The following is a 15,271-nucleotide window of genomic DNA, read 5'->3' on the forward strand; positions in this document are numbered from 1 at the left end:
ACTGAAAGACAGAAGGTGTACTTCAGACAAGCGGTTCTGGTGCCATTTTTTCCCTACCTGTTGGTAAGAAAAGAGAGTTGAGAAGATGGCTTGGCCCCCTGTGTTGTTATTCATAGGCAGGGAATGATATTTATCTCTTACCAGTTCCTCATTGTAAATCCAAATCTTCCTTTTTTCCTGAAACAACCTCTAGTATTGTTCTCCTCTTATTATGGTAAATTATGAAGGTGAGACATGCTGAATCACGACAACACTCCTTCAAGCAGTTCTTCTATGTGCTAAAGAAATTAGTCCTTTGTCATGGAAAGCTTTTCTATGCTCCTGTTTATTGTATGTCCTGTGTTAAGGTCTTGACAGGTTTGCAAGGAAGCGGGAAACCTGCTGGCTGCTCTGTGATTTTTAAGTACAGAGCTGTCTGGAATATTCTGAAGAGTTTGGATCAGTTTACTACTGACCTGTGATCAACACTTAAGCAGCATTTTATGTCTGTATGTTTTGTTAAGTAGCAAGAAGGGGATGAGCATTTGATTCAATAAAATGTTGAGTCCAAATCAGATTTTCAAATTTACTTTTTTAATTTTACTAATTGCCTCTTAACTTCAGACAGTTATTATACCTGCAAATGGCAGTGCGGACAAAACATGCCAAACTGACCAAGCCAAAATTTACACAGACGCCCACAGAGAAAACGAGGGACAAAGACAACCTATTTAGTGACCTCTGAAGGGAGAGCAAAACCCTCTGCCCCAAACTGAGTCCGGAGGGGGATGCAGCTGCCAGTTTGGCCCCGGTGCCAGGCCGCTCGGCCACCTGTGCTGCAGCCTGGTGAAGGGTGAGGCAAGGGAGTGGAGCCACACCGTTCCTCCCGGTGCGAGGCCTCACGCCCGGGGTCCCTTACCCAAAGGAGAGGGCGGCCATTTGAGTAGGGGGCGAGCAGAAAGGGGGCTTGGGCTTACTGAGCTCCCCCGGCCCGCGCCGAGCAGGGTAGGGCACCCCTCAGGCGGGCTGTGTGGCGGCGGGGGCAGAAGGCCCCGGCGGGGGCGGGCGGCCCCGGGGCCGCGCAGCGGTGAGAAGGCGGGAAGGGCCGCGCCAACCGCCGGGGCAGGGGGCGGGGCCTCGCGAGCGGGTCGGTTGGGCTCCGGCGGGGGGCGGGAGCCGCGCTCCCGCACGTAGGCGGGAAGGGGGCGTGGCCTCGCGGCGCCGAGGGGGCGGGGCGCTGTGGCCAGGCGCGGCGGCGGGGCCGAGACCGCGGACCGGGCAGGCGGGAGGGGGCGGGGCCCCGCGGCGGGGGTGGGCGGGAGGGGGAAGGGCGGGGCGCGGCGGGGGAGGGAGACAGGGGAGGGGCGGGGTCGGGGCGGCCGTTGGCCATGTTGCGCGGCGGGTGCAGCCCTCGCCCGCGTTAGGAACACAAACAGCGCGGCCTGCGCTCGGGTGCGGGGGTCAGCGCGGCGGCGGCGGCGGCGCGGGCGGGCAGCGGCGGGGGCAGCGGGGCCGCCCCGCCTCCCCGTGGCGCTCCGGCGGCGGCTGGTGCAGGACAATGGAGGAGGCGGCGGCGGTAGTAGCGGCGGCGGCGGGGGGGGTGCCCTGCCCAGCGGAGCGGGCGGCGGCGGCGCTGAGCGGGGAGAACGAGGCCGAGAGCCGGCAGGGCCCGGCGGAACGCGGCGGCGAGGCGGCCCCGCTCAACCTGTTGGACACTTGCGGCGTGTGCGGCCAGACCATCCAGAGCCGGCGGCCCAAGCTGCTGCCCTGCCTCCACTCCGTCTGCCTCCGCTGCCTGCCGCAGCCCGACCGCTACCTCATGCTGCCCCCCGCCATCCCCTCCCCGGCCGCCGGCACCCCCAGGGAGCCGCAACCGCCGGCGCCCCCCTCCTCGCCGGGCTCCTCGCCGGCCTCGCCCCTGCACTGCACGCCTGGTAAGTGCCCGGTCTCCGCTCGCTCCCGGCCCCGCGGGGAGGGGGTGGTGGGTCCACCTGCCGCGGGGGCTAGTGTATCGCGACAGGGCGCGGAGGGCGAGGCGCTGTCGCGGTGGGAGTTTGGGGAGCGCCGGCCGTCGTCGTGGCAGGGGCTCGGGCCGCTCCTCCAACGCCAAAGGGAGCGGTGAGATTTTTTTTTATTATTCCTTTAATTTATTTTTAAATCTCCCTCTTCAGTCGGGAAGGCGATAACCAGCGCTTCCCCGGGACCTCGCCGTGCGGGTGGAGGGGAGCGGCTGCCGGGCTCCGTCCTCCCCCGCCGCCGCGGCGGGAGGCCGTTGTGGGGCGCCCGCCGGCGCCCCGCCGCTGGGTCCCTGCCCGCCTCGGGGCCGCGGCCGGCGTGGGAGCCCCCTCGCCTGCGGTCGGGGGGCTGCTGCCGCCTGCCGAGGGGATTTCCCTCGCCCCTTTCCGAGGGGAAAACCGTGCTGCAGAGATGACCGAGAGGGAGGCCCTGCAGGTGTCACCCCTTTTACGCGGTGCTCAGCCGGAGAGGGCTCCAACGCCGAGGTGGTAACAAGTAGGAGCGAGTCATAACACTTGACGCTGTTCACGTGACTGGCAGACGGGGTAGCTCTGATAATGCACTTATTTAAAAGTTGTTTAACTGTCACGTTGGAAGGCCAGTGCCGCGAGGAAGTTTTGGTGAGCACATGCTCTGAAACAGTCGCTCGAGTGAATATATTTAAAAATGCATCTTGCTATAGAAGATATGTATGATAAACTACTGCAAGCTGAAGTTACTTTTCTGATGTTCTTTCCTAGCTGTCTTTAGTCTAGTGAGTCACTTTATTTTGTTAAATGCAAGTTCATCTTGGAAGAATGTGCAGACAAGTATGCTCTAGCAGAAATGGGTGAAGATCCTGGAGTTCTTTGAATGGGAAAGAGGTGTGATGCAAATTGAGCTTCTCTATAGGAATTAATGGATAATGGTAGTTGTGCTTATTGGAACGTCTAGTGGGGGCTCAAGAAAAAAATCAAGCATGGAGAAAACAGTAACTCCCAATAAGCTATCCTTGAATGAGTATTGGCCACTGTCCTATGGGCTTATTTCAGAACTGCTAGATTTGAAGCCTTTCCCATGCTGCCACTAGTTCTGCCCAGAAGGACCACAACTTGAATATGCAAAAGGTTTACAGTGATTCATAAAGGAACACCTTCTTGAGAGAAAGGTGACTTTGGGACAATTGCAGTGACAGACTTGCTTGAGAGTATCTGAGATCGGGCCTGGTTAGTTTTTTATTAACATGATATGCTGAGCCTCTTAATCTATGTGGATGTCTGTTAGTGTAGGAATTTTTTTGTTTGTTTTAAATGATGCTTCTCAATAATCTTTAATTTTAGTGTATAGTTCACGTAATAGTCAAACTGCCTAGCCAGAGGTTCCACAATGGGAAAATATGCAAGACCCAAACCCAATACATTTAAACTTGGTTGACATGTGAGGTGTTATTGCTCATGGTAAGTCTAGGAGTAGGAGAATTGTGAAATCCTGCTTAAGAGGAACTGAAAAGCACAAAGCTTGGTGGATGATAGGATATTTGAAAATGAGATGCTTGGAAATGAGAAAGGGGGCAGAGAAACAGCTAGCTGCTGTTGTGATGTAGACTCAGAGATCATATAATCGTTTTCTCATGAGTTTTGAGTCATGAAAAGCATAGCTCAATTCCCAGATATCCTGTTTAAATATAGCAGAAATATAGGGGTCTGTAGTTGGGATAACAAACACGTTACCTTGTAAGAATGAAAACGTTAGTGTTGTTCAAAGATCTAGTTAAGAGAGGACAAATGATAGAGATTGTATTAAAAAAAAAAAAAACGCAACTACCAATTTACTACTGCTACCTTATTCATTATTCTATCTATATGAGTTGGGACAGCGTGAGTGAATAATACAGTGTATATTCTTCCATGTTGTACAAATTTACAGGCAGATCATGTTTGGTGACGTTATTTTTACCCTGGCATCATCTTTTGCTAGTTACTTGCATGCTTCCAAGCTATTATTCATCCTCTATAGAAAGGAGGAACTTGTGTAGAACTCTCACTCTCCTTGACACATTACTTAGGTCTTTTTCTGTCACTGTTTTGGTCCTGTTGAAATGGCAATGGTTGTATGCTAGATAACTAAAGCTTAACGTGATAATGTGCACTGGCTGCTTTGTTTTCCAACTGATACCAAACAGTTGTAAATTCAGTTTAGAATTAAAAAAAATAAATGGTGTCACTGTTTAAAACTGATTATACTGAGAAATGTGTTATGATGGGAGGAGTTCCTAAATTCTCAGAAGGTAGAAGGAGGGACAGAACAGTGCAAAATTGTCATTTCTTCTGGTAATGTGCTGTGTGAGGTGTTTGAAGAATGAACTGAAGAAGTAAGCTGAAAAATATAGGCTTAGAAAGTTGGACAGTGAATGCCTCTCATGATGTAAATCATAAAATACTGTGACTAAACTGAAGAAGAATTAAACAGCAAGGAAGCTATTCATGCTAGAAGGACTGCCCTAAGTAAGGGACACAATAGAATTATAAACTTGAAAGAGCTCCTGAAAGGTAAGTAGAAAGATGACTTATGCATGTGCACTGAACAGTAACATGATGTGCAAAAATAAGCCTCAAGAAAGATTGGTAGAAGAGAATAAAGGGAGTCTGTCTTGAACAAAAGAAAAGATATGGTTTGAAAAGCTCTTCAGTGATCCAGCCTTGAGATGGACTGTTGTGCTGTGCTAATATCCAAATTAGCTGAGAAACAGGTAGCCAAAGAAGAACCGAGTAGTTGAGTATAGTCTAGATATGTGGCGTTTTATTGATTTGCTTTTTGTCTCCAGTAAACTGTTTTCAGACAGAAACATAATCCTTTGCGTTACTAGAATAATGTGTTTTAAGCTTGTCTGCACATTTGAAGTGGACTTGGGTGAATGTTGGCTCTGCTTCTTTAAAGATAATGCCGACTAATAAAGGAGTGCTGTCCTTCAAACTTAAGAAATCCAAAATGGGTTAGGAATTCTAGTGTTGCTCACTTGAATGCAAAGATCAGCATGGGTAATGGCAATGATGTGTCAAGACATGAGAAGGAGATTCCTGGGGTAGGTGTTAATCAGTATTCCTCTTGCAAAGGTTGGCTGATGGAGAGGCCATCTGCGACATGGATATGCTCCATACTGTCACTTGCATTCAGTTATGAAATGAAATAGTAATTTCTACAGGAGAGATCACTTGGAGAGTTTCTGATCTCGCTACCATTCCTGAAGTTTAAGATGTTGAAGAATCAGCTGTTTGTGTCTGATTTGAATTCTAATAGCACTGGAGAGCTCACTGCTTGATTTCTGGGGGTCCAGTGGTAACTTATTTCATGTGGTTGATGTTTTTGTTGTTGCATTGCCAAACAACTAGTTGCCAGGCACAGAGCACTATGAACTGGGGAATGCAGTGAGAGTGGGTCTGTAAATGTGATACTAGCTTGTGAGCAAGTGTTGCAGTACATTACCTACAGATACTGCTACTAAACATCTTGGCCAATTGGACGTGTATTTTCCTTTTGTTTCTCAAATCACCATTCTTTGCTATTTGACGTGCAAGTTCTAACTAGTGAGTACAAGAAAGTAGTTATTAGAAATCTGCTATTTGCTCAAATCTATGCCAGGTGGTGCTTCAGTGACTGGTTGAGTAGTAGTCTATACTTAATTAAAGGACAGTGTTCATAATGGAGGGAGTATCTGAACACTGCAGTACTTCTGTGGAATTTTTAAATGTGAAAGAGGCATATGGTCACCACAAAGTTATAAACTGAGGTTATATTCCTTTTCAAAACTACTACTTTTGCTTCAAGTTGTAAACATCCTTGTTTCTTTGTTCTTTATTGTCAATCTATACACAGAATAGTAAAAATTCTTCTGGGTTGGGAACTGGTGTGGGGAAAAACTTGTGAATGGAAATGCATAGCAAAACTGTATGCAGTTAGTTATGCTAATTAAATCTTATTAGTGTCAATACTAAAAGTAGTAGAGAGAGATTTTGGTTTTTTATCTGGAGATAAGCCTATTTGCAAACAAATCTGTATGAAGTTGTTAAAAGCGTGTGATGTTTGGACACTCCCAGGATATAAAATTTTGGGGAGTGTCCAGACTAACGACTCAAATATGTTCAATACTTGCTATTAATTAAGGAGTAAATACTTTGGAGTTACCAAACAAGGATTTCAGTGTTGTTCATGTTTCATATTTCAGCTGATTAATGCCCAGAAATACTTGTTTACCAGTATAAGTTGAAGCTCTACAAGGCATGGAATGAAGACCTAGCCCTTGCTCTCCCTTCCTCATGTATGCAGATGGCATCTCTCTTTTTTTGTTACTTCCCACACTCGGTCTTTATCCTGATAGCTTTTAAACTCTTTCACACAATTATCTGATCTTGGCATCTGTCATCATCTGGACTTTTTGATGTCATCACTTATTTTGATCTAGAAAATACAACTTTTGAAATAACTTTCAGTATCCCTATTGCTCTGTACGTAACATTCTCTTTCCCTGTTCGAGCTGATAACAATTAAGTTCCTTATTAATGAGTTTGAAGGACAAAATAGATTTGTTCAAACTTTCTTATGGTGATAATCTATTTTCTCTTCTAGGCCTTTCTAGTCCGAGAAGATTTCAGATTTTATGGTCTCTCTACATATATAGTTATTCCCACTTCACCTTGTATTTGTCACTTGCTTAAAACGATTTCTCTCCATCTTTGGAACTACAAAGAGTCTGTATTATATATACATATTCTCACATACACACACATGCTTGGACTTGTGCATCCTTTCATTAGTCTTATTTCTGCTGTGGTGTCTTCAAGAAATGAATTGTTTAATTTCTAACAAGCTTAAGGAGACTTGGGGGTGCTGATATTTAACAATATATATTGCAGATATTTATAGGAAACTTATGCATAGTTTTCATACTCTCTCAAGGACACAAACTATATGTGAAAAGCCTGTAACTCTGTTACAGGTGAAGTATAATATTATTGTTTTGATAGCCTGTGATGGACAAGCCTCTCAGCTTAAGAGTCACCATTTAAAATATTAATCTTTAAACTATACAGAGACCATGTTCTTATCTTTCTAATTATAATGCTGTCTTGGAAAAAGATATGCACTGAAGATACTATCATGTCCCATCAGCTAAAATTCTAATAATGCAAGTGTGATTTGAAGCAGGGGTATATCTGCCAAAAATTCCTGCATTCTGTTCTAGCAGGAGTTCCACGAAAGCCAGGAGACATACTTACTATTCAGTCTTTATCAACGTGGACAGCTACATGATACTGAAAGAAGCTGTACTTGTGCTTACTCCAATACATGCTTAATATAAACATATATTATATGGTTAATACCTTACATATGTTTATGGAATAGTATTTCCAGGACAGGTTAGATGCACTTTTTATATTCTTGCTTCTTTCACCAATAGGAAGTGGGAGATTCATATTTCTAATAGCTTCAACTTTTCAGACTATTGTTAAAACCTTTGTAGTGGTGCAGCCAGGTTCATTTGGATTGGAAGCCGCTTATAAGACTATAGAAGTTATTAAATGGGTGACCTCTTGTAGGAAACTAGGTTGTGTGTGTGTGGGGGGGGTTGTTTGTTTGTTTTGTTTTGTTTTAAGCAAAGGTGTGAATCGTCAGAGGCCAACCTTCTAACTCTGTTCCAATGCAAAAGCAGCTTACAGTGTCTCTGGTAAGCAACTAGTAATTTTACCTTATGCTATGGGACTTCCTTGTTGCTAACAAAAAAAAAAAATTGTGTATACTGCTCTAAAGCTCCCAGGTAAGATGTATATCTAGTTGAAAATACATTGGGGTTTTTAATGCATATGATTAAGGTACCTCTTTAGAAATTTACTTGTCCAAAGAGCAAGGGGGAATAACTTAATGGAGCACATGTTCATTTAGAGACAAGTAGAGGAGGGAGTGTGTTCTTCCTGAGCTAGTTCACTCATCAGAAATGTATTGAGGAGCTAGCAGGCCATGCAGCAGGCTTTTAGGCTGGCCTGTTAACTTGAGTGAATGCTACGAAGTGGCAGTGTTCACTCAACTTTACCCAGCTTGTTAAATTTAAGAAAGGATTTTTGTTGAAACTCTTGATTCTGAATGCAGTATTGTAGAAAGAAGCTGCTCTTTTATGCGGGAGAAGCTTTATGCTAGGGTTGTGTGCCTTTGTGTTAAAATGCTGTGGATGGAATTTCCACATTATTTAGTGGAATTTCCCCATGATAGTCGACTTACGAAGTTAATATTTTACTTGCTATAGTTAATCTAAAAAGGCAGGAGAAAACCAAAAAATTTAAAGTGAATGTTAGTGTTTGTATTTTGTGCGAATAACTGGGTACTTATGTTAAATCTTTTAGAAGTCTAAATTTGCAGTTTTAGAAATAACAGAGTTTACAATAAGATAAAATCCTTAAATAATAGAATAGTTTTGGTTGACTTGCCAGCATTAATATGCTGGTCATGCAGGGTTCTTCAGGTAAACATGGCCCTGTTGCTTGTGTTAGAACTATGTAGATGATCCAGCAGAGCTGTGAATAATAGCAAATTTGTTATGCTAAAGACTTAGCTATTTGCAATTAATGTCAATAGAAGTCAAAATGCAGAATTCTAGTAACTACTTTAATTCTGCCCACTAATATAATAAGTGCGATGTGACAGCATGGCTGAAAGTTCATGTAAAAATACAGAACAAGGGGGTAAAATAATAAAAAGATGATGGCATTTCTGAGGTCACAGTTGCATGAAAAGGCAGTTCTCTGTGTAGGCTCTGTTCACCAAATTTTTCTCCGTACAATTTGGATGAATGAAATCAGGTCAAGTGGTTTGGAAACAACCATTATGGTTTTTATTTGAATGAATTGGGAGTTGTTATAGCCCCCTTGAATTAGCTTGAGCAAATGACAGAAGTCATTTTTGCCTGCTTGGTCATTTGTAATGAAAATGGAACTTTATTTCTATTTTTGTTCCTTGGAGTAGTTTTCTATTGGTGCTTTCCATACAAGGGCACCTATAAACAGAATATTTACTTTCTTTTAATTTTTAGTGGATTTATTACTTATTAACTTTTATATGCTATAACAATTTAAAGATGCATTTTTTATTTTCAGCTGATGTAAAGATCATATTTTCATAGAAAAATTTCAGTGATGTTAAACTTTACCACAACAATTAGGTAGCTGTGGAGTCATTTACTGTTTAAACTATGAACGTGCAGCTCAAATATACTTTGAAGACCTCAGTGTCATATATGAACTGGGGCTAAATTTCTATCTATATAAATTTTTCTAATGGCCAGAGGTAATATATAAAAACATAAATGTTTACCATCAAAGCATGAGACTGAGAAGTTCATAATGGACTCCTCTCTGAGTTGGATATCATGACTTCTTTGCAAAGAAGAAACAGTTGTGTGAAGTAACTAAGAAAATTGCACTAAATTAAGCAAGGAATGGTCTTGTAAAGTCGGGTATGAAACAACAGAAGATCCAGCAAAAAGATGTTCCTGGTTACTTAATACTATTTCTTCAATGTTTCAAATAAATACATATTTGAAGCTTTTATGTGGTGAAAATTGATTGTTATCTTGCATACATTATTAAATTATGAGAGTGATGCTAAACAAGCTTTTTAATTATTTTTGAGGTTTCTCAGTGGGCTACAGGAAAAAAACAAGACGGTAAGCAAGACTCAGTAGTTCTGAACAACATTCATGGATTTTGAGAGTCCTTGTTTCTCAAGTGGATTTGGGTCATAGACGCATCCTCGTTTTAATGAAGAAAACTGCAGCTCCAGCACTAAACTTTCCGTAAGCAGGAGTATGTGGACAAGAGAACTGAGCCACTTGCTTTCTGACTGCAGAAAGATTCTTGCTTCTGATTTTAAAAGTAAGTTGCCTGTGGCAACTCTTTCTTTTTTTAAGGGGCGATTTCCCCTTTCTACTTTAGTGTCCCACATGTGTATACAGCACAATTTGAATAAAATGGAACTGCAGCTGAAATACCCTTTGAGATAAAGTGTTTAACTAATTTGAGAAGTGACTGTATATTTTCCTATTGAACTGAAAGATCTGTCTGTACTATACACAGTCAAAAAGAAATGGGACTTTTTTTATATGCAAATGCTGACTTGGAAAAGCCCTGTGTATTTTCTAGGATATGTATACTTGAACTCAAAAAGCATGTAAAGACTTAACAAAAGTTCACTTTGTCAACTTTGTTCATTTCTAGGCATCTCTAATAGAGTCGCTACATGGTTAAGAATGTGCGGACTTGGCATGTGTTAAACTGAGGCTATGAGCTAGCATAAAAGAAGCTCCTGTACACTTACACTGCATTTGAACTTGCTATACTGGGATACTTGTAAGAGTGATGCTAGTTAAAGACAGGTCCATTGGCAGTTGTGCAGGGAAGGAGTAGGTGGGAAGAAAGAAGGGCAGAGACCTGCAGTGCTCTGTTAAGACTGGAGAATAAGACATTTTAGAGTGGGAGCAAGGTTCTAACTTTAAATGCAAGGTATGGTGCCTTGGTAAAACAGCCCAGCAACAACAGGCTCATTACTGGCAATGACTAGTGTGTGATATTGGCCTGAACAACAGAAGTGTGAATTGATGTGTTTTTTTTCAACGTGGACTGTGTTTTAAAATTAGTAAACTACTTGCTAAAGTAATTTAGGAGTGTAAATTACCTATCCTGCTAGTCAATTGTTTTAAAGAGAAGTGGAAGTAGCTTTAAATCATCTTTGACTTTTGGAAAACTTCTGTGACTTATAACTGTTGAAACAAGAGTTTTCAAGTAAAAGTTAAAATTCATAGAGTGCCCAAAGTGATAAACTACGCTAGCAGGCAACTGATCAGTCAGCAACTGAGATAGACATTCTGTCTAGCAGACAAGCTTTATTGGGTGGATATAGAGCTGTACAAAAGTAAGTAGTGATATATAGTCCCTGATAAGAGGACCTCACTAATATATTGTCTAGATGTCCTGGGAATCTTGGGACCTTGGAGCTGGCCTACTTGACAGGGTCAGATTTAGCTCTTCTGAGTGTTTACAGATCCTCAGTTATGGTTTCTGTTTATAATTTTTCTTTCAAATCTTTGAGACTGGTAATACCTTTGCTTGCTTAAGCAGTTTGTTTTCATCCCTTGATTGTTCCATTCCTTACCTCCTTTAGTCTTGTTCGGGATGTCTTTCATCCCACAGTAGCAGCTACTGTCCTCATTTATTTTGTTTTGAGTTCAGCCATAGGTTGCCTATGGACTCTTGTCCATACTGTATTGGACATAAATAGCAGGGTTTTGGTAGCAGGGGCCTGCAGGGCTGCCTTGTGTGGGAGGAGGCCACAAACTGCCTTGTGCTGATCACAGCCCTTTCCAGTTGGTTCTGAAAGGGATGAAAACATCACACACCAAAACTTCAGCTGGTCAGAGGAGCATATGGTGCCTCTGTTAAAACATATTTAAGAAAGGGAGGTAGCTGCTCAGGGTAGGAGACACAGGAGGAGACATATGAGGAGACCTGAGGATGCAAAGAAGGAAAGGTGTGAGGAGAGACAGGAAGAGATATGTGAGGACACATGTAAAGGCACACAAAGAGATGTGAGAGGAGGCCCAGGAGGACACACAAAAGGTGATACATGGGAGGAAATGTAAGGACACTTTTAGAGAAGCAAAGTGGAGGAGGCATGTGAAAGGGGATGTTGCTGGGGACACAGCTGGAGATGCACTCTTGGAGGTACTCCATGCCTGAGGATGTATGCTTCTGAAGGACTGCGGCCTGTGGATAAGCCACGCTGGGGCAGGTATACCCCCAAAGGGACTACGACCCGTGCAGGAACTGATGCTGGAGCAGGTACATCCCTGAAGAGGCTGCAGCCTGTGAAGGAACCCATACTGGAGCAGAGGAAAGGAATAAGAAGCCAAGGAGCAGCAGAATAAAAGAGTAAGAAGCAGGGAGTGGCAGAAAGAAGCCACTCCAACCTCCTGCGCTGCCAATCACCTCACCAAAGGGCTTGGGAGGAACAGAGTGCAACATGCAGTGAAAACAAGAGGAATTGAGGCTAGGAAAGGGGGAGGAGAGCTGTTGGACTGAAGTTGAGCCTGGGAAAAGGGGACAAAAGGTTTTCCCCAAGTGTTTGTTTAATCATTTGTCATCTTTGTTTCTCAATACCCATATCAGTAATTAAAAATTTAATTGGCAATAAATTAAAGTGAAATTCCCTGGGTCTAGACTGTTTTGCCTGTGACACATACCAACTACAGACTGTTCTCTTTCCATGGCTGGTGGTGAGATGGGACTTTCAGGGTATAACCCCCTGGATTCCAGTGCTAGTAAATCCTTCTTTGAAATTCCCAAAATAAACTAAAGTGAGTATTCTGAATTAAGTGCTGAAGAAACCATCTTGATGAGCTCTATTTTAACTTTCCTCAGTTCCTTCTCTGCAAGAAACTCCAGTAGATTCACTCAAGTGGATTCAGAGCGCAGACTTTGAATCTTGCCTTAGTAAATATCATCTCAAAAGACACGTAGGATTCTTTCCAGGGATAAACAAAGGTGCAAGCTGCCTCTCAGGATCTATGTGATGGTAGGAGCCCTTACTTAGCAGAGTTTCCATGAGTGATACTGAATTCAGAAGACCTGGGACCTAAATATTTCATAACAGCCTAGTTAGTCTAAGTTGTCTAGTACAGCAGTTAGCAAGCAAGGTAGCTCTACACCAGATCCCAACCATGAGTGTGGTACTAAGTAAAGAAGTGTTCCTGAAATTCATTTTGACAGGCTTCTGATATCTCCAGTCTTAAATACTATATTCTAAGCTGTAGAATAGAATAGTTACTCCCTGCTTCATGGCAAAGGGAGAATTCAGTGAGATTGGAAGTCTTCAGATGTGCCTGTGATGGAATATATGGGAGGGTCTGTGATCTTCCCACACCTTCTAGTGGTGAAGATTAAACAAAAAAGTAGCATTTAGGCCCTGTTCTACCTTTGTTGTCTTTATCTGTATCATAAGAGTGACCTGTACAAGAGTTGTTTTAACTGCTCAATAAATTAGCATTTGTTGTCTATGCTGCTGGAATTGGCACCATCAGCAAAAGTGTGTGTATCCTGATGGTCTTTGGTAGTAAAGAGCTGATTAAACTGCAGATTGGCAGACAGTCTCCTGTTGCTTCTGTCTGCTTAGAAATGGTTTTACAACCAGTGCTGGATACAGCTTGGACCCAAAGCCACAGTTTATGGTAGCTCATGTGTCTTCTAGATTAGTATCACTGCTGTTTATATGTTTATACTATGAACAGGACCAAAGATTTCTTCTCAAAATAATCGTTCTAGCAGCTGTTTTGGCAAAAAGATGATGTTCATATATATGGGCATCCCGGATGTTTTGAACTGACTGTCCTGTTTCATCCAGTCCACCCTTTCTGCAACAGCTGAGCATAGTCTGGATTCTTTAAGAAGCTAAATGCTAATCCTGCCTCCTTTTAAAGTCCATTTAGCAAACCATTATTGTATTCTGTTCCAATCTGATTGCATTTTTTTGTCTCCCTCCCCCAGTTCCACTGGCATGAGATTAGATTTATCAAGGTTTTTCTCTGCTGCCTTTACACTGCTTTAAATTATTGAGAATAGGTGCCATGAGCTGCAGGATGTCTGACTTCAAACCTTTATCAAAGTAGTTGTTATTCTGCCATACAATCAAATTTTTTTTTTCATTTGTCATTATGTCAGCCAGGTATATTGAGAATCAACAGCGTGGTTGAACCCCTGTGAGTATTCCCTTAAAAAAAAAAAATGGAATAAAGCTACATTCCTAGTTCATTCTCAAAGTGGTAATGGAAGCAAGCGTCATGTTTCCAGAGCTTTATTATTTAAACTAATACAGGATTGATCCTTTCAATCAGTATGGCACAGGAAGGTGGAAACAGGTCAGGTGAATGGTATTTATAAAGGCCTGTTTTGGTAAGAAGCTTCATTTCCTTAGGCTCTCTTGTTAGTACAGAGTGTGCCATGCTGTGGAAGCCACTTTAGAGGAGCTCTTCTCTGGTTTTCGGAAGACAGAGGGAAACGCACGAAGACTAGATTCCCTTAGCAGATGTTGGCAGATGTGAACATCCACGGGAAGTGGTCAAGGTTCATTGTTCACTATATTTGCTGCAGATTACAGGAAGAGATGCATTGGCCAAACATCAGGAGATGTGCAGTGGGAACACAAGTAGTATCACTGCTGCCTCTGTAACTTACTGGTTTGTGAGAACTGTAGGGTAGTTATTTGAAACCACTGTAGTTCTTATTTTATTGATCAGCATTTCTCTTTCATACAGAAGGAATACTTCTTACCAGTTGCATTCAGTAATTTTCATATTAATGCATACTCAGAGTAGAAGGAACAATGTTTCTTCTTAATGCTGGTTCTTGCAGGTTTTGTAGTTTGCTTGGATCTCATGATGCACATGCTGCTCTAGCCTCCTAGTATTTAAGTTATGAGGGAAGTGAAGAAAGCTTGTCAGTTTGCTTTTTGTACTCTTCGAGTAGTCCTGTGGAGCACTGGCACAGGTAACAGAGAAGTTAGCCTTTCATAGGCCTTTTGTTCCTTTACATTTAATGTGTGTGCAATGTTTATACTTGCAGATAACTTGGAGGCTGTTCTCCTCTCTAGTTAGTTTTTTAGAATATTGGAGGGGTTCTTGATATTCAACCGGATGCCCAATAGTGGATGGGAATGGGAGTCAAGTTGTATAGGTCTTGGAGTAACTTAGCAGCTTAGCAAAAGACAAAATTTATTGTCTAGTATTAATTATTATAAATAATATTATCTGTCACCCAGGTGTAGCTTTTGCATATACTATGGTTTTGTGTGTTTAAATGTGCTTAATACTTTCAGACAATCATAACCTGCAATACTGATTACTTGGTTCTATAATACATAGTGTATTTTAAGTTTAGTTTTGTGTTACAGTATTTGCAAAGTAGTCATTGTGTAATAGGTGACTTAATATATAGCAATTGCTGTTTCTTTATAGCAGATTCAAATACTAATCTGTGGATCTCTTCTAATATGTAGGTTACTCTGCGGTTCAGTTGCCTTTTATTGCAAGCTTTTAAACTCTATAAACAATTAAGTGTTGAATAAAGTTGTGATACAGGTTTCTGTACCTATTCAGCAGATAAGTTCCACAGTTTGCTTGAGATATTACAATAATATATCTAAACTATGAAGCTTCTAGTAGCTTCTTCATTGACTTGCATTGGGTGCAGATATTTTTTAATCA

At 42.4% G+C, this 15,271-nt stretch overlaps 1 protein-coding gene across 3 annotated transcripts in view; it reads left to right on the forward strand.

Moving 5' to 3' along the window:
- The first annotated feature begins 1,537 nt into the window (after positions 1–1,537).
- The window catches only part of TRIM24 (tripartite motif containing 24), a 67,018-nt gene continuing 53,284 nt past the window's right edge, over positions 1,538–15,271 (forward strand). For 2 of the 3 annotated variants that reach the window (XM_067308082.1, XM_067308113.1), the window contains exon 1: positions 1,538–1,913. In XM_067308082.1, coding sequence (XP_067164183.1) covers positions 1,538–1,913 — 376 coding nt within the window. Of the gene's footprint in view, positions 1,914–7,610; positions 7,697–9,651; positions 9,894–15,271 lie in introns of those variants that run through there. The other variant, XM_067308091.1, reaches the window with a different exon arrangement.

Source organism: Apteryx mantelli, chromosome 1 (assembly GCF_036417845.1).
Source record: "Apteryx mantelli isolate bAptMan1 chromosome 1, bAptMan1.hap1, whole genome shotgun sequence".
Lineage (NCBI taxonomy): Eukaryota > Metazoa > Chordata > Aves > Apterygiformes > Apterygidae > Apteryx > Apteryx mantelli.